At 48.5% G+C, this 18,330-nt stretch overlaps 1 protein-coding gene across 1 annotated transcript in view; it reads right to left on the minus strand.

Annotated features, from left to right (window-relative positions):
- The window catches only part of LOC138570281 (cytosolic phospholipase A2 gamma-like), a 507,932-nt gene that overhangs the window by 168,711 nt on the left and 320,891 nt on the right, over positions 1-18,330 (minus strand). Inside the window, exons 13-14 of the mRNA XM_069649050.1 lie at positions 15,929-15,952; positions 12,452-12,565 (exon numbers count right to left, since the gene is read on the minus strand). Of these exons, the coding sequence (XP_069505151.1) occupies positions 12,452-12,565; positions 15,929-15,952 (138 nt within the window). The remainder of the gene's footprint in view (positions 1-12,451; positions 12,566-15,928; positions 15,953-18,330) is intronic.

Here is an 18,330-nt window from a genome sequence, read left to right on the forward strand (position 1 = left end):
GGCAGAGATGAAATCAAGGGAATTGAAAAATAAACTCATTTTCATAAGAGACAGGCGAACCTATGTTGGTGCAAAATGTTAATATTTAGAAAATCAAGAGGTCATTGAGAAGGGATTCCCGCGCGTTTCCCCAGTGTTTGACCTGAACTTCTTAGAAGACAATGGTTCCCCTAATCGCCCAGTGGGCTACAGGAATGAATATTGATATTCTGATGTGGGATCGATATTGAAGAAAGCAGGAGATCTGGGTGAAGTCTGCTTGCCACTCTGTATCTCCCGCTCCAGCATAGGGCCGGCACTTTATCCTATCCTTTCAGGCTGTCACAGTATATGCCCCAGGCATGTGCATAAGTGAGAGTCGGAGGCTCTCCACTCAATGGAGCCCATAAGAATTAAAACAATTTGACTCAGAAGATCTCCTTCAGAGTGCAAGTTCATATTCAGCAATTATTCAAATGTTGCGTCAAGATCCCGTGGCGCATGGGCCTACATGCAACTTCCAAGCCAGGGTGACATTTAGGCGCCATTGGAGGTAGCGAATGTGCTTCAAAATGAGTCTACACAGCTGCTTTTGTCCTTCCGCCGCATCCTCTCTGTTCCCCCTCGGTGGCTGCTTCTAGCATACGCAGCCGCTATTCTCCCAGCTCTTCACCCACACTCATGTCACTTCTTGTGGCAGCTGCTCCTAGCATACGCAGCTGCTATTCTCCCTGCTCTTCTCCTACACGCATGTCACTTCTTCTGGCAGCTGCTCCTAGCATATGTGGCTGCTATTCTCCCAGCTCGTGCTCACACTCATGTCACTTCTTCTGGCAGCTGCTCCGAGCAAACGCGGCTGCAATTCTCCAAGCTCTTTGCCCACACTCATGTCATTTATTGTGGCAGCTGCTCCTATAAAACGTGGCTGCTATACTCCCAGCTCTTGCCCACACTCATGTCACTTCTTGTGGCAGCTGCTCCTAGCATACACAGCTGCTATTCTCCCAGCTCTTGCCCACACTCATGTCACTTCTTCTGGCAGCTGATCCTAGTATATGCAGCTACTATTCACCCAGCTCTTGCCCACACTCATGCCACTTCTTGTGGGAGCTGCTCCTAGCATACGTGGCTGCTATTCTCCCAGCTCTTGCCCACACTCATGTCACTTCTTGTGGCAGCTGCTCCTAGCATACGCGGCTGCTATTCTCCCAGCACTTGCCCACACTCATGTCACTTCTTGTGGCAGCTGCTCCTAGCATACTTGGCTGCTATTCTCCCAGCTCTTCCCACACTCATGTCACTTCTTCTGGCAGCTGCTCCTAGCATACACGGCTGCTATTCTGCTAGCTCTTGCCCACACTTAGGTTACTTCTTGTGGCAGCTGCTCCTAGCATATGCGGCTGCTGTTCTTCCAGCTCTTGCCCACATCGTGTCACTTCTTCTGGCAGCTGCCGTTAGCATACACAGCTGTTATTCTCCCAGCTCTTCACCCACACCCATATCACTTCTTCTAGCAGCTGCTCCTAGCATACACAGCTGCTATTCTCCCAGCTCTTGCCCACACTCCTGTCCCTTTTTCTGGCAGCTGCTCCTAGCATACGCGGCTGCTATTCTCCCAGCTCTTGCCCACACTCATGTCACTTCTTGTAGCAGCTGCTCCTAGGATAAGCAGCTGCTATTCTACCAGCTCTTGCCTTCACTCATGTCACTTCTTCTGACAGCTGCTCCTAGCAAAAGTGTCTTCTATTCTCCCAGCTCTTGCCCACACTCATGTCACTTCTTGTGGCAGCTGCTCCTAGCATACGTGGCTGCTATTCTCCCAGCACTTGCCCACACTCATGTCACTTCTTGTGGCAGCTGCTCCTAGCATACGTGGATGCTATTCTCCCAGCTCTTCCCACACTCATGTCACTTCTTCTGGCAGCTGCTCCTAGCATACACGGCTGCTATTCTGCTAGCTCTTGCCCACACTTAGGTCACTTCTTGTGGCAGCTGCTCCTAGCATATGCGGCTGCTGTTCTTCCAGCTCTTGCCCACATCGTGTCACTTCTTCTGGCAGCTGCCGTTAGCATACACAGCTGTTATTCTCCCAGCTCTTCACCCACACCAATATCACTTCTTCTAGCAGCTGCTCCTAGCATACACAGCTGCTATTCTCCCAGCTCTTGCCCACACTCCTGTCCCTTTTTCTGGCAGCTGCTCCTAGCATACGCGGCTGCTATTCTCCCAGCTCTTGCCCACACTCATGTCACTTCTTGTAGCAGCTGCTCCTAGGATAAGCAGCTGCTATTCTACCAGCTCTTGCCTTCACTCATGTCACTTCTTCTGAAAGCTAATCCTAGCAAAAGTGTCTTCTATTCTCCAGGCTCTTGCCCACACTCATGTCACTTCTTCTGGCAGCTCCTCCTAGCATACAAAGCTGCTATTCTCCCAGCTCTTGCCCACACTCATGTCACTTCTTGTGGCAGCAGCTCCTAGCATACGTGGCTGTTTTTCTCCCAGCCCTTGCCCACACTCATGTCACTTCTTGAGGCAGCTGCTCATAGCATATGCAGCTGCTATTCTCCCAGCTCTTTCCCACACTCATGTCACTTCTTCTAGCAGGAGCTCCTAGCATATGCAGCTGCTATTCTCCAGCTCTTGCCCACACTCATGTCACTTCTTTTGGAATCTGCTCCTAGCAAACAAGCTTGCTTTCTCCCAGCTATTCTCCTAGACTCATGTCACTTCTTGTGGCAGCTGTTCCTAGCATACGCGGCTGCTATTCTCTCAGCTCTTGCTCATACTCATGTCACTTCTTCTGGCATCTGCTCCTAGCAAATGTGGCTGCTATTCTCCCAGCTCTTCAGCCACATTCATGTCACTTCTTCTGGCTGCTGCTCCTATCTATGCGGCTGCTATTCTTCCAGCTCTTGCCCACACTCATGTCACTTATTCTGGCAGGAGCTCCTAGCATACACAGCTGCTATTCTCCCAGCTCTTGCCCACACTCATGTCGCTTCTTGTGGCAGCTGCTCCTTGCATATGCAGCTGCTATTCTCCCAGCTCTTGCCCACACTCATGTCACTTCGTCTGGCAGCTTCTCCTAGCAAACGTGGCTGCTATTCTCCCACACCCATGTCACTTCTTGTGGCAGCTGCATGCGTCTGCTATTCTCCCAGCTCTTGCCCACACTCATGTCACTTCTTTTGGAATCTGCTCCTAGCAAACACGGCTGCTTTCTCCCAGCTCTTCTCCTAGACTCATTCACTTCTTCTGGCAGCTGCTCCTAGCATACACGTCTGCTATTCTGCTAGCTCTTGCCCACACTCATGTCACTTCTTGTGGCAGCTGCATGCGGCTGCTATTCTCACAGCTCTTGCCCACACTCATGTCACTTCTTTTGGAATCTGCTCCTAGCAAACATGCTTGCTTTCTCCCTGCTCTTCTCCTAGACTCATGTCACTTCTTGTGGCAGCTGTTCCTAGCATACGCGGCTGCTATTCTCTCAGCTCTTGCCCATACTCATGTGACTTCTTCTGGCATCTGCTCCTAGCAAATGTGGCTGCTATTCTCCCAGCTCTTCAGCCACACTCATGTCACTTCTTCTGGCTGCTGCTCCTAGCATACACGGCTGCTATTCTCCCAGCTCTTGCCTACACTCATGTCACTTCTTGTAGCAGCTGCTCCAAGGATACGCAGCTGCTATTCTACCAGCTCTTGCCTTCACTCATGTCACTTCTTCTGACAGCTGCTCCTAGCAAAAGTGGCTGCTATTCTCAAGGCTCTTGCCCACACTCATGTCACTTCTTCTGGCAGCTCCTCCTAGCATACAAAGCTTCTATTCTCCCAGCTCTTGCCCACACTCATGTCACTTCTTGTGGCAGCAGCTCCTAGCATACGTGTCTGTTTTTCTCCCAGCTCTTGCCTACACTCATGTCACTTCTTGAGGCAGCTGCTCATAGCATACGCAGCTGCTATTCTCCCAGCTCTTTCCCACACTCAGGTCACTTCTTCTAGCAGGAGCTCCTAGCATATGCAGCTGCTATTCTCCCAGCTCTTGCCCACACTCATGTCACTTCTTATGGCAGCTGCTCCTAGCAAACGTGGCTGCTATTCTCCGACACTCATGTCACTTCTTGTGGCAGCTGCATGTGGCTGCTATTCTCCCAGCTCTTGCCCAAACTCATGTCACTTCTTTTGGAATCTGCTCCTAGCAAACACGCTTGTTTTCTCTCAGCTCTTGCCCATACTCATGTCACTTCTTTTGGCATCTGCTCCTAGCAAATGTGGCTGCTATTCTCCCAGCTCTTCAGCCACACTCATGTCACTTCTTCTGGCTGATGTTCCTAGCATATGCATCTGCTATTCTTCCAGCTCTTGCCCACACTCATGTCACTTCTTCTGGCAGGAGCTCCTAGCATACACAGCTGCTATTCTCCCAGCTCTTGCCCCCACTCATGTCACTTCTTGTGGCAGCTGCTCCTTGCATATGCAGCTGCTATTCTCCCAGCTCTTCGGACACACTCATGTCACTTCTTCTGGCTGCTGCTCCTAGCATATGTGGCTGCTATTCTTCCTGCTCTTGCCCAAACTCATGTCACTTCTTCTGGCAGCTGCTCCTAGCAAATGTGGCTGATATTCTCTCAGCTCTTTGTCCACACTCATGTCACTTCCTCTGGCAGCTGCTCCTAGCACATGTGGCTGCTATTCTCCCAGCTCTTGCCCAAACTCATAGCACTTCTTCTGGCAGCTGCTCCTAGCAAATGTGGCTGCTATTCTCTCAGCTCTTTGTCCACACTCATGTCATTTACTCTGGCAGCTGCTCCTACCATATGCAGCTGCTATTCTCCAGCTCTTGCCCACACTCATGTCACTTCTTTTGGAATCTGCTCCTAGCAAACAAGCTTGCTTTCTCCCAGCTATTCTCCTAGACTCATGTCACTTCTTGTGGCAGCTGTTCCTAGCATACGCGGCTGCTATTCTCTCAGCTCTTGCTCATACTCATGTCACTTCTTCTGGCATCTGCTCCTAGCAAATGTGGCTGCTATTCTCCCAGCTCTTCAGCCACATTCATGTCACTTCTTCTGGCTGCTGCTCCTATCTATGCGGCTGCTATTCTTCCAGCTCTTGCCCACACTCATGTCACTTATTCTGGCAGGAGCTCCTAGCATACACAGCTGCTATTCTCCCAGCTCTTGCCCACACTCATGTCGCTTCTTGTGGCAGCTGCTCCTTGCATATGCAGCTGCTATTCTCCCAGCTCTTGCCCACACTCATGTCACTTCGTCTGGCAGCTTCTCCTAGCAAACGTGGCTGCTATTCTCCCACACCCATGTCACTTCTTGTGGCAGCTGCATGCGTCTGCTATTCTCCCAGCTCTTGCCCACACTCATGTCACTTCTTTTGGAATCTGCTCCTAGCAAACACGGCTGCTTTCTCCCAGCTCTTCTCCTAGACTCATTCACTTCTTCTGGCAGCTGCTCCTAGCATACACGTCTGCTATTCTGCTAGCTCTTGCCCACACTCATGTCACTTCTTGTGGCAGCTGCATGCGGCTGCTATTCTCACAGCTCTTGCCCACACTCATGTCACTTCTTTTGGAATCTGCTCCTAGCAAACATGCTTGCTTTCTCCCTGCTCTTCTCCTAGACTCATGTCACTTCTTGTGGCAGCTGTTCCTAGCATACGCGGCTGCTATTCTCTCAGCTCTTGCCCATACTCATGTGACTTCTTCTGGCATCTGCTCCTAGCAAATGTGGCTGCTATTCTCCCAGCTCTTCAGCCACACTCATGTCACTTCTTCTGGCTGCTGCTCCTAGCATACACGGCTGCTATTCTCCCAGCTCTTGCCTACACTCATGTCACTTCTTGTAGCAGCTGCTCCAAGGATACGCAGCTGCTATTCTACCAGCTCTTGCCTTCACTCATGTCACTTCTTCTGACAGCTGCTCCTAGCAAAAGTGGCTGCTATTCTCAAGGCTCTTGCCCACACTCATGTCACTTCTTCTGGCAGCTCCTCCTAGCATACAAAGCTTCTATTCTCCCAGCTCTTGCCCACACTCATGTCACTTCTTGTGGCAGCAGCTCCTAGCATACGTGTCTGTTTTTCTCCCAGCTCTTGCCTACACTCATGTCACTTCTTGAGGCAGCTGCTCATAGCATACGCAGCTGCTATTCTCCCAGCTCTTTCCCACACTCAGGTCACTTCTTCTAGCAGGAGCTCCTAGCATATGCAGCTGCTATTCTCCCAGCTCTTGCCCACACTCATGTCACTTCTTATGGCAGCTGCTCCTAGCAAACGTGGCTGCTATTCTCCGACACTCATGTCACTTCTTGTGGCAGCTGCATGTGGCTGCTATTCTCCCAGCTCTTGCCCAAACTCATGTCACTTCTTTTGGAATCTGCTCCTAGCAAACACGCTTGTTTTCTCTCAGCTCTTGCCCATACTCATGTCACTTCTTTTGGCATCTGCTCCTAGCAAATGTGGCTGCTATTCTCCCAGCTCTTCAGCCACACTCATGTCACTTCTTCTGGCTGATGTTCCTAGCATATGCATCTGCTATTCTTCCAGCTCTTGCCCACACTCATGTCACTTCTTCTGGCAGGAGCTCCTAGCATACACAGCTGCTATTCTCCCAGCTCTTGCCCCCACTCATGTCACTTCTTGTGGCAGCTGCTCCTTGCATATGCAGCTGCTATTCTCCCAGCTCTTCGGACACACTCATGTCACTTCTTCTGGCTGCTGCTCCTAGCATATGTGGCTGCTATTCTTCCTGCTCTTGCCCAAACTCATGTCACTTCTTCTGGCAGCTGCTCCTAGCAAATGTGGCTGATATTCTCTCAGCTCTTTGTCCACACTCATGTCACTTCCTCTGGCAGCTGCTCCTAGCACATGTGGCTGCTATTCTCCCAGCTCTTGCCCAAACTCATAGCACTTCTTCTGGCAGCTGCTCCTAGCAAATGTGGCTGCTATTCTCTCAGCTCTTTGTCCACACTCATGTCATTTACTCTGGCAGCTGCTCCTACCATATGCAGCTGCTATTCTCCCACACCAGAATGGTAATACCGGCCTCGTTTACCGTACCGGCCCATTACGAGTCTACATACCGGTATTATAGGCAGCCCCATGGAGGTGTTGATACCGTGCACCTCCGTACCGGCGTGTGCGCGGCCACGCGCCCTTCGTGGAGGCAATACCGGCATGCCGCAAACAGGAGGACATTACGAGTCACACGGACATGCACTTACCGGCATCCAGATGGCGGTAATACGGGTTACCACTATGCCGGTACCCCGGCATCGCGGATCATCCTTTAATAGCAATCTGCTGTGTCCCCAACTGCCACAGGTGCACACAATCAGCACAGGTGGAGGCAATGGAGTCTGGCCCAGCACAAAAGGAGCACACCCACACACCACACGCCTTCCTAGACCAGAATGATCCCACTTGCTGTTGTGATTTTGGTGCTGGAAGACATGCCTGCACTGCTACTCCATGAGCAGGCACTACATCAGGTACTACAGAGGAGATGCAGGAAGAGAAGGAGGGTGAGACTGGCCCAGCAAGTACCACCAGTGCAAGCAGTGCTACCACACAGGCAGCCACCAATCCCTCACCTAAGGGCCACTCCATTCAACTTGACTCCTGCACAGATCCACATCCTGTACTGCCTGGACAAGGGCACCATCACCGCCATTGTGGATCTAATGCACGATGACATAGTCAGCCTGATTGATATCTGTACCGCCATCCCCCCTCTACTGAAAGTAGTGTCTGTGCTCCACTTTCTGGCCACAGGCACCTACCAGCACACAGTGGGGCAGCTGCATGGCATATCACAACCATGTTTCTCACATCTGCTGAACCAATTGCTTGATGCCCTCCTGAAGCACGCATGGGACTACATATCCCCACCACAGACTGGCCAGGAGATGAGTGACACAAAAATAGGATTGCATGCAATGGCAGGTATGCCACATTGCATCGGAGCCCTCGACTGCACCCACGTGGAGTTGGTGGTCCCGCATGCCATGGAGGTGGTGTACCGCAATCGCAAGCTATACCACTCCATTAATGTGCAGATGGTATATGATGCCAGCAAGATGATCACACATTGCTGTGCCCGATTCCCCAGATAAACACATGATGCAATGGTGCTGCAGAATGCCACGCTACCCCGCTACATGGAGCGACATGCTGACGACGTGCCTGGTTGCTGGGTAAGTCTGCTCACAGGCCCATGGTAGTGTTTGGGTGGGGGTGGGGCATGCATATGCTACCTGGGTTTGTTTGGGGGGGTGAGACATGCATATGCTACCTGGGTGTGTTAGGGGGGCATGCATATGCTACCTGGGTGCATTTGGGGGGGTGAGACATGCATACGCTACCTGGGTGTGTTTTGGGGGGGGAGGGTGCGACATGCATATGCTACCTGGGTGTGTTCTGGGGGTGAGACATGCATATGCAACCTGGGTGTGTTCGGGGGGGGGTGAGACATGCATATGCTACCTGGGTGTGTTTGGGTGGGTGATACATGCATATGCTACCTGTGTGTGTTTGTGGGGGGTGAGACATGCATATGCTACCTGGGTGTGTTGGGGGGGGTGAGACATGCATATGCTACATGGGTGTATTTGGGGGGGGGTGAGACATGCATATGCTAACTGGGTGTGTTTTGGGGGGGGAGGGTGCGACATGCATATGCTACCTGGGTGGGTTCTGGGGGTGAGACATGCATATGCAACCTGGGTGTGTTGGGGGGGGGTTAGACATGCATATGCTACTTGGGTGTGTTTGTGGGTTGTGAGACATGCATATGCTACCTGGGTGTGTTTGTGGGGGGTGAGACATGCATATGCTACCTGGGTGTGTTGGGGGGGGGGTTAGACATGCATATGCTACTTGGGTGTGTTTGGGGGGTGTGAGACATGCACATGCTACCTGGGTGTGTTTTGGGGGGAAACATGCATATTCTACCTGTCCGTCCTCTGGCCCATGGGCGTGATTGTGGTGGTGACTGGACATTGTCCATGCTGGCAAACAATGCACCCCTAATCATCCCAACCGGATCATGACACTGACAATGTATGCCGGCATACTCTGGCCGCACACCAATGTCAAAATGTCAGACTCTCAAGCAGCGCACAACCCTCATCATGTCCACTGCACATCATCAGACCGTACAAACAGCACCACAATGCACCTCCATGCAGTCACAAAGCTTAATATACAAGACCACATCAAAGAACCTCAAAGGTCATGCATGCCTGAGTGTGTACAATTAAATCCTGCTCAGGGAATCCACTGTCACTGGCCCTCCACCACAAGAACAACGCATACCACCATGGTGAAATGTGTAGATGAATGCCAACGCAATAATCAACTTGTGTCAAGACTGCTGGAAATCCAACCCATCAAGTAGTCAACAAAACCGATACAAGTGTGATTTGAGTGGTAAACATCCACTGCGCATAAGTAACAGCATGCAAGTGGACACCCTGCATCAACAAAAGAACGCATCCCTACACTTGTGGACCATACCACCAAACACATTGTGGCATGATTAAATGTGTGCAGACGTGTAGGGACATGTGCATGGTGTCATCAAATTACTGCAAGCATGATACTCCAAACAACATGTGACATGGTGTATATCAGCCTATATCATCAAACACTGGCCTACATGAATTTGGTCACATCACCTGCCACACATCCCTCACATGTAAGTACATCATACATCAGGGTCCATCTCACTCCACCTGGGTGAGTGGTGAGTCTGATGTCAAATCCCCGCAGTCCTGTATGTCACACATGCCTGCCAGCATGGCTTGGCAAGCTGTGAACATGCAAGTCAGTTGCGCGTATGTGTAGTCAATGGCTGCCATCGGAAATATCCTGCATATGAACATGAACAGCGTACAGGCTGAGCACAGATGGAATTGAAGAATTACCCTCACACATACCTTATTGTGCTCCCATGCAGGTGATGCAGGCTATCCCCTGAAGCTGTGGCTCCTCACCCCCTGTTCAGAGCCTGCAGAACAGGCACGAAGAGGACTTCAATCGGGCCCTTACATGTACCCGTGTGGTGATCGAGCAGACCTTTGACCTGTTAAGGCACAGTTTCGCTGCCTCAGCAGGTCGGGTGGGGCACTCCTGTACGGTCCTGTGAATGTGGCCAAGATCATCATGGTATGTGCCATGCTGCACAACATGTGCATCCGATGGAACGTACCCCTGCCGCCTGACATTGACCAGCAACCACCGGGTGAGGATGAGGATGATGAAGGGGTTGTACATCAGCAAGGTTGTGATGCACAGGAGGGGCGTGCTGTGCGCCAGTCTGCGATAGAGCAATTGTTCTAATGCACATGAATGCAGAGGGTGCCATGTATGTGGGACTCTAGGCACTGGGTGTGGGGGTAGATGGACACTGTGCACTGTAATGCAATACATTCACACACACCCAATAAGCAATGTCCAGTCATGTGTTTTTTTGTACACAAAGGGTGCATTAAACAGGTGATATTTACAACGTGCATAGACCCTCCACCTCACACACACACCCTCCCCCCAACACCCCCATGTTTGTCGTGGTGTCTATTGTGGGGCCTACAGGTGTGTTGTGGCTTGCCTGCAGTGTGACACATGCTGTTCATCTGTGTGTCGGGTGTGTTTTGGGAATGGGTGCAGCATGCAGCATGCATGTTGCTGTGACAGTGGTGGGCCCAGCATCTAGACAGGGATATGTGTATGTGCGAATGATGGGCCATGTATTGTCTTGCATCACTATCACGTTTGTTGGCCGACATTGTACTTTGCATGTCAGTTGTTTGTGTGGACACTCTCCTTCATCAGCTGATGATGGTACTCCGAACACCGCTGCACCAACTCCTTCGATTCCCTCCATGTCTATTGTGGTGCTGCATGTCTCCTCCCACTTTATAAGCTTGATGGGGGAGTGGGCCCCGCCGCCTGTTTCCTGCCCCTGGCTGCGATTTGCGACAGGATGTTTCTTACTCTTATGTGTAGATCGTCCCACCTCTTTTTGCAGTCCTTCAGTGTGCACTGACCATCTGCACCACATTCTCACAGGTCTGCTTCTTCCGGAGCTGTGCCGGACACTTCAGTTCTGCGCAGAATACCACGTCCGCCTGCTCCACTAAAGTGTCAGCCAACATGGTTCGTTCCTCATAACTAAATCTTGCCTAGCGCTGGCTGGGAGCGCCTTTATGGGTGGTTTTAGACATCTTCTTCAAGGTGTGCATGTTTTTTTTCAGAACAGGTTCTGTCTATCAAGGATTGCAATGGATTGTATTTCTGAAGATGGCTGCTGGTGCATTTCCGTTCCGGCACAATGGCTCTACTTCCGGTTCCGCTAATGACGGACCCGTTAATACCCTTAGCGGTATTGCCGGGTCCGTTATTTAGGGGTGGTCAGAGGTGGAGGGGGTATCAGCGCATTTCATGATGGGTGTGTTGTGTGCCGCTATCGGGGTTTTGAGGGACGTTACAGGCATGGCGGTACGGCCATCACCGGCAAGCCGGTACGCGTGTGCACGAACTCTCGTAATCAGCCACTATTTGCGGCATCAAGGCTACACGAACACGTTATTATCGCCATGCCGGTAACGACGAGATTTTAATGCAAATCTCGTAATGAGGCCCAATGTGTCAGATTGATATTCTCACCATATTCCTAGAATTCACAACTCTGGAAAGGGGGCCGGCTGTCGGGCTTCCGAAACCACTCCATGGTTCGCTCTTATTTTGTCAAGCTTCTGGATCACTTTCTGAGGGCTTTGGCATCTGACTCACACCACCACCGGGTTCTGGAGTGGAGGATACTCCAGTGCATAAGCAGAAGCCACATTTCCTTTTTCCCTGATCTTGAAACAAAATATGACACCTAAAACATTAGAGGCTTCTAGGCAGTGTCAAAAGGTAGTGCATTTTCAAGTTAAAAGACCTTGACAGCGGGCAACCATTTTCAATGTCTGCTACACACGCGTGCCATTCTTTATCGACCTGCATGAGAACATTCAAGTGGACTCTATGATCAGCTTCACTCAAGTTAGCGTTCCCAGAGAATTGATCAGCTCTGTGACCGCCCCCCGGTACCCGCTCACAATGCACATCCAGATGCCCTCACTGCTCCCAGACTTCACTAAGTGTAACCATTCTGGACCTATCTGATAGGCCCCCGCACTCCATGGATTCACCCCCTATTGGCTACCGTCGCTTCGATGCTTACTTCATTTATTTGATATCAATGTGCACTACTATATCCTGTACCACCATTCCTTGATTGTACTCCCAGTGCTTTGAAACAATATTGCAGGGGCATAATAAAAGATACATAAATAAATAAATATCAAATGACCAAATATTTTACACTGTTCAAAATGAAGAAAGTGTGTGCTTGGGGCACTGCATAGCACATCCCTAGCTAGGACGCAATTAGTTGGATGTAGGAATTCAGGGCCTTACCTGCCAGCAAAGTCTCCAACGTCAGTAGGGCTTTCTTGCCAGCCTCCCCCTCCAGCTCATCATTGGAAAGGCCTAGCAGGGCCTTCGTGGCCAGGCAGCACTTACAGGAGCACGCTGAGGGGCCCACAAAAAGAGGACACATGTTAGGTAGATCATAGCACACACGAACATACGCCAGCACTGAGGATACGATGCGTGATGCCGGGTGTGGGGAAAGGATGGAAGTGATAGTGTGGACCTCTCCTAACATTTCACTCTGATTGAATTCCTTTTCATAAATGCTCACTGATCTTAAGGTGAGATAAAGGAACGCTTAACATGAAGGCACCCAGTCATGGACAGGTGTTGACTTCATTTACCTCTGTTGGGTCCCAGAAGTACTTTTACATTTCCTTCACTCCCTCATTTTGCAGACTGAAAAGTATTAGTTACACAAATCTACATTGCTACTAGCCCCCAGACCGCAGCATCTAGTCCCCTTCACTCACTGCATAGTGCTGACACATATGTATGGCAATGCATAAAGTCAACAACTTTATTAAAGACACAAAGGCAAGTATCCCGCTACAGCTTTCTTTAAAGACATAACAAAACATTATCACTAAAGTGACTGATTTCCGAGCATGAAAAAATGGCGAAGGCAATAGGACCTATCAGGGGACCAGGCGTAGTTCCCGACGTACTTGGCTGATGTTATTGGGGTACAATGTTAGGCAGAATTACATGCAGTACCCTTTGGGAACACTACATGCAATTAAGACTACAAGTGTCAGTACCATTTCACCTTTGGTACAAACCTGTACTAAACAGTTATGTGGTAGCAGTGGCTGAGCAGCCAGACTTATCTCAAGCGTTGAGCGAGCAGTAGAACAAGTTACACAAAGGACAAATCAATACAGTGATTCAAACAAACACTCACTCAAGGTTTCTTGGTCAAAGAATATACATTTATTTACTCAGTCAGTTTGAAAACATTACACTAGCAAGAGCAGCTCAATATCATATACTTAATACACCACAAATACACACCCAATAAGTAATTGAACAAGTTCAGCACCCCTGAAGTGGGAGCAAAAAGGCACTTCAGATACTTGTAAAAGGGGTAAAAAGACAAGGTTAGAAGAATCAGTAGCACAAACACATTCATAGGTAGGGCCAATGAACAAAGGGACCAAACCTGGTTTGGTGCGCAGAGAAAAACACAAGGACCTTTCCTAAAATAAATAGTTGACCAGAGTCTGTTTTTACAGATAGGTACCCGAAACTCCCTGTGCTTAGTCTCCTTGGAGAGCTGAATGCACTCTGGCGTGATTGGCTGGCTAGCTGTCCGGCAAGGACACCCACCCTGCTGTGTGAGTGACAGCCAGGCTGGAATGAATGGGAGAAAACTCTTTAAAAGCAGGTCTCTGGAACTTGGAAAGCAGAGTCGACCACTGGAACGAAAGAATCGAAGATGTGCTGAAGGAAGAGGACTTCTGCAACTCCTGGACGACCGGTGAAGCCCTGCTGCAGGTCCAAATTGCCTGAATGTACATCTACAGAGAAATCCTTCAAGGTTAACTTCTTCCTTTGAGTTTGGTGGGAATAACCAACATGTAAACCAGCTGGACACCGTCCCCATCCTGGTCGAATTTTCTTCAGAGTGCTGTTGAAAACCAGATAGCCAGGGGAAGGAAACCAGCTCGTGGACATTAAGGCACTCACACCTTAAACCAATGCTTTGCCAAGCTTGTGGCCTCATCCCTGGGCAGTGCAGGAACCTCCCAACATCCTCCTTCTTGTGCCCACGACTGAAGCTCAGAGATCTTCTCGAACTTCCAGGAACAACTGCCTCAGCTACAGCTCTTCTTCACTTTAAAGGTACTGTGCAAACGCGGTTCGGAAATCTTTTCGGCCACAAAGACATTTTGTGAAACTTTCCCAACTTCGAAGGCTTGTCCTTCCCTAAACACTCATCAAACATTTCACCTAGCCAACTCTCCTAAGATCTGTGGCAAAGACTTAACCGTTTACTACCAGAACTGTGCTATCCTATACCAAGGCTCTGAACCATTGACTTTGGCCCAGGCCTATGAACTAAATTGCTGGTTCCAGTTCACTGAAACCCTTTGCACTGCCTATGAAAGTATTTCTGCTACTGATTCTTATAACATTGTCTTTTTATCCTTTTTAAAAAAATCCGAAGTGCCATTTTGCTCCCACTTCAGGAGAGCTGAACTTGTTCAGTAACTTATTGGTTGTGTATTTGTGTATTGGTATTTGATATTGAGCTTCTCTTGCTAGTATAATGTGTTCAAACTGACTGTAAATAAATGTATGTTCTTTTACCAAGAAACCTTGAGTAAGTGTGTGTTTGAACTACTGTGATTGCAAGTCCTTTGTGCAACATCTTGTACCGCTCACATCCCGCTTGAGATAAGTCTGGTTGCTCAGCCACTGCTACCACATAACTGTGTAGTACAGGCTTGTACCAAAGGTGAAATTGTACTGACACTTGTAGTCTTAATTGCATGTATTGTTCCCAAAGGGTCCTGCATGTGATTCTGCCTAACAATCAGATTACCCAGTCTCGGCGAGGGTGGGTAGTGGAGGGTGTATGGACCTCATAGCCAGGGAGGAAACAGTGGGGATCAGATTCGCCAGTCGCAGGTAGGGGTGAGGAGCGGCGGGTGTGTGATCCTCGTAACCAGGGGGGAAACAGTGGGGGTCAGATTACCCAGCCTCGGGTAGGGTGGGCAGTGGAGGGCGTTTGGACCTAGTAACCAGGGAGGAAACAGTGGGGAGCAGATTACCCAGTCACGGGAAGGGGGTGAGGAGCGGCGAGTGTGTGATCCTCGTAACCAGGGTGGAAACAGTGGGGATCAGATTACCCAGTCTTGGGTAGGGTGGGGAGTGAGGGCGTGTGGACCTAGTAACCAGGGCGGAAACAGTGGGGATCAGATAGGGTGGGGAGTGGAGGGCGTGTGGACCTAGGAGGAGTCTATGTGTGTGAAAGTGAATAAAGAAAACCAATGTGTATTTTTACAGACTTTTGCCCAGAGTTCCAGGGAACTGAGATGATTTCTCCTTCTTTGCCCTCTAAAGCTTACTTACACATCTGCAACATCTAAACATTACCCGTGTAGGTCTGATAAGAGTTTCCGTCTCAGAAGCATGGCTTTTACACCAACAACACAACAAAGTAACCATCTTGTCTGCTGACACAAACACATAGTGGAAGATATTGCCATTGTCCCACTTCCCAAAATGAGGCTCTCTGTGCTGACCCTCTCGCTGCAAATCTCTGGTGACCCAATGTCCCTTTCCTCCCTAATCCCAGCAATACATCTTGACATCAACATCAACTGGCTGGGGAACGAGAACCCATTCATCTGGTCCGCAGTGCCCACAGTGCCCACAGTGTAGTGTCGCCAGCAGTGGACATGATTTAGCCACACACATATATTTCAACAAAATAAAGAGCAATGCGAGTATTACCTGCAACAACTCTTTCAGCCATGTCTAGAAAATGAATAAAATCATGTTTTAGTGTGGGGCATGTTCTTACTTCAGCATGGTCAGCACATTGACAATCAATGAGCCACAATGACAATAAAAGCACATCTACCTATATTTACCTCCAGTGAACACCTTTGCTGAAGGGAAGTTATGGCTGCAAGTCAAAACCTAAAAACCAAAGAAATTCATTCCCCATTTATGGTCAGCTCGTGACCCCACCAGGCACTGCTCACACTAACCCCGGGCACCTCAAAGATGACATCACAAATGGCATCATCGATGACAGCAATAGTGAGCAAAACAGCTTGAAAGCCCTGACAAAGATTTGCGTTTAGGACATTATTTTGGAAATTTCTATCAACATACAATGAGGCCTCCAATAAACTAGTCCATGTATTACAGAATGCACCTTTTCAATTAGAGGATGTTTACTAGGGTTGCGTTCATAATATCCCAATCTAAACATACATTAACATAGGCAAAGCCAACAGGGTGGACCATACACATAGAACGCACTTTTCCTGATATAATGTGTTACCATAATTCTAACTCCAGCCCTAAGAGCACCTTGTGTATTATTAAAATGAGGCCTAAGTTATAAGTATACAAGAATTAATAGACATATGTGTGAATGTACTTGGTATACTTATGGCACCAAGGTATGGTAACCTGATGCACAAGCAGGGAACATTTATTAATTTGGAAACAAATACTGTGAGCAGAGAATGAAACTAAGATTACAGTCAACATATATATATATATATATATATAGGATACACCTTGAATTCTCTGTTTAGTGCCCGCTTTTTGTTCCATAATTGTGCACCCTAGGGTCAGGCAAACCCTAAGGAAACTAACTAAAGAGTACCCTGTGAGGTTACAGTGGACATATATATTACCTTTTAAATATAATTGTGAAATTTTCAATTCAACTTTTCTACTTAAGTAACTCACTATCACCAAATCAACTCTGCAGCATTGGTGATGTCATTAGTGATGTTGTGTATTATGCCATTTGTGACTTCCCTCTTCCTCCCAATCAAGCATGTATATACCACCTGCCAATGTCCATATTTTTGTTTTCCGCTGTGATTCTGCTTCTCAGTCCTAATTCAGTGCAATGCAAAACGATGTAAATAAATGTAATCTCTTTTTTAAAACCACAATATGCTGCCCCCAGACCATTTTCAAGTCTGTGCCCACAACAATGCGCAGTGGGACGTCACCTTGGTGCGCTGACATTCGCGAACAGACTTCCACGTCTGTGGCACAAGGAAGCATGTTTAATTAGTTTGAGAACATCAAACTGGAGTCACAGTCATGACAACATGCTGGAGTGATGTCACCAGGGTTCAATAATGTTGGTGAATGTCATGACATGGCTACAGATGACTGCAAACTGCATGACCTGACCGTGCCAGTGCGGTGTGATGACGTGTCCACAGTCGATTTCCAGGCTTCACAGTCATTTTTTGCGCTGACCTAATCAACTCTTAAGTTAAAACTTTACCCTTCCATAACTGCTAGTAAAATTCTTTGTTTTTCTATAAACTTTGTACAACTGTTACTGGCCTCTTATCAACCTCTGAAGTTTTGGGCCAGGGGAAAGTGGGGACAGGCAGCATCTTTAGTCGACCCACCCATTTCTTATAGCCATTCTAAATCTGACACAGGAGAGGGGAGGACCAACAATTGGGATCTGCAGAACTTCTGTTTTCACAGTGGAATGTCTTCCCCATAAAATATTCCCTGCATTCTGAATATTGCAAAGAAAATGCTAATTTCCTAGCTTGGTAAAATGCACTCCATCCATTCTAAAAATGTTTACTCCATCATGTCAAACATTGTCATTTTCAAAAGGTGACATTCCAAAATATCAGAGAAATGCAAAGACAGAGTTATTCATATTTCACCTCGGCTCTTCTATGTATGGTCAAAACAGCTTAGATCGTTTCCACACTTGTCTCTGTGTAATTTGTGAAACAATAAACATGATTTGAAGAAAAAGATTTAACAGACTCGCAAATGTATCATTCATAATAAACTACAAAGTACTCCAGTAACATAACCTAAACTGTAATCTCTAATGCACCATATCCTCACATACGGTTAACGTTTGATTCCACTTCATACCATGAACTCCATACCCCATCTTCAACATTTCAAAGCCAAGATTGTGTGAGACACCAAGCTGCTTTGCATATACTGCAGCCAATAAACTGCAATGCAAACAGGAAATGAAGCACCTGCTGCCCTGTCCTCTGCAGGTCAACATTTCCTCCACAAACCGGAGGCCTGATTGGTCAAGCTTCTTGGCATCAGGACCTGCAGGAAATGAGGACAGCGGAGACTGCGGACATCACGGATGCCTGTGTCCTGAC

Source organism: Ambystoma mexicanum, chromosome 2q, assembly GCF_040938575.1.
Source record: "Ambystoma mexicanum isolate Mex_15411 chromosome 2q, UKY_AmexF1_1, whole genome shotgun sequence".
Classification (NCBI taxonomy): Eukaryota; Metazoa; Chordata; class Amphibia; order Caudata; family Ambystomatidae; genus Ambystoma; species Ambystoma mexicanum.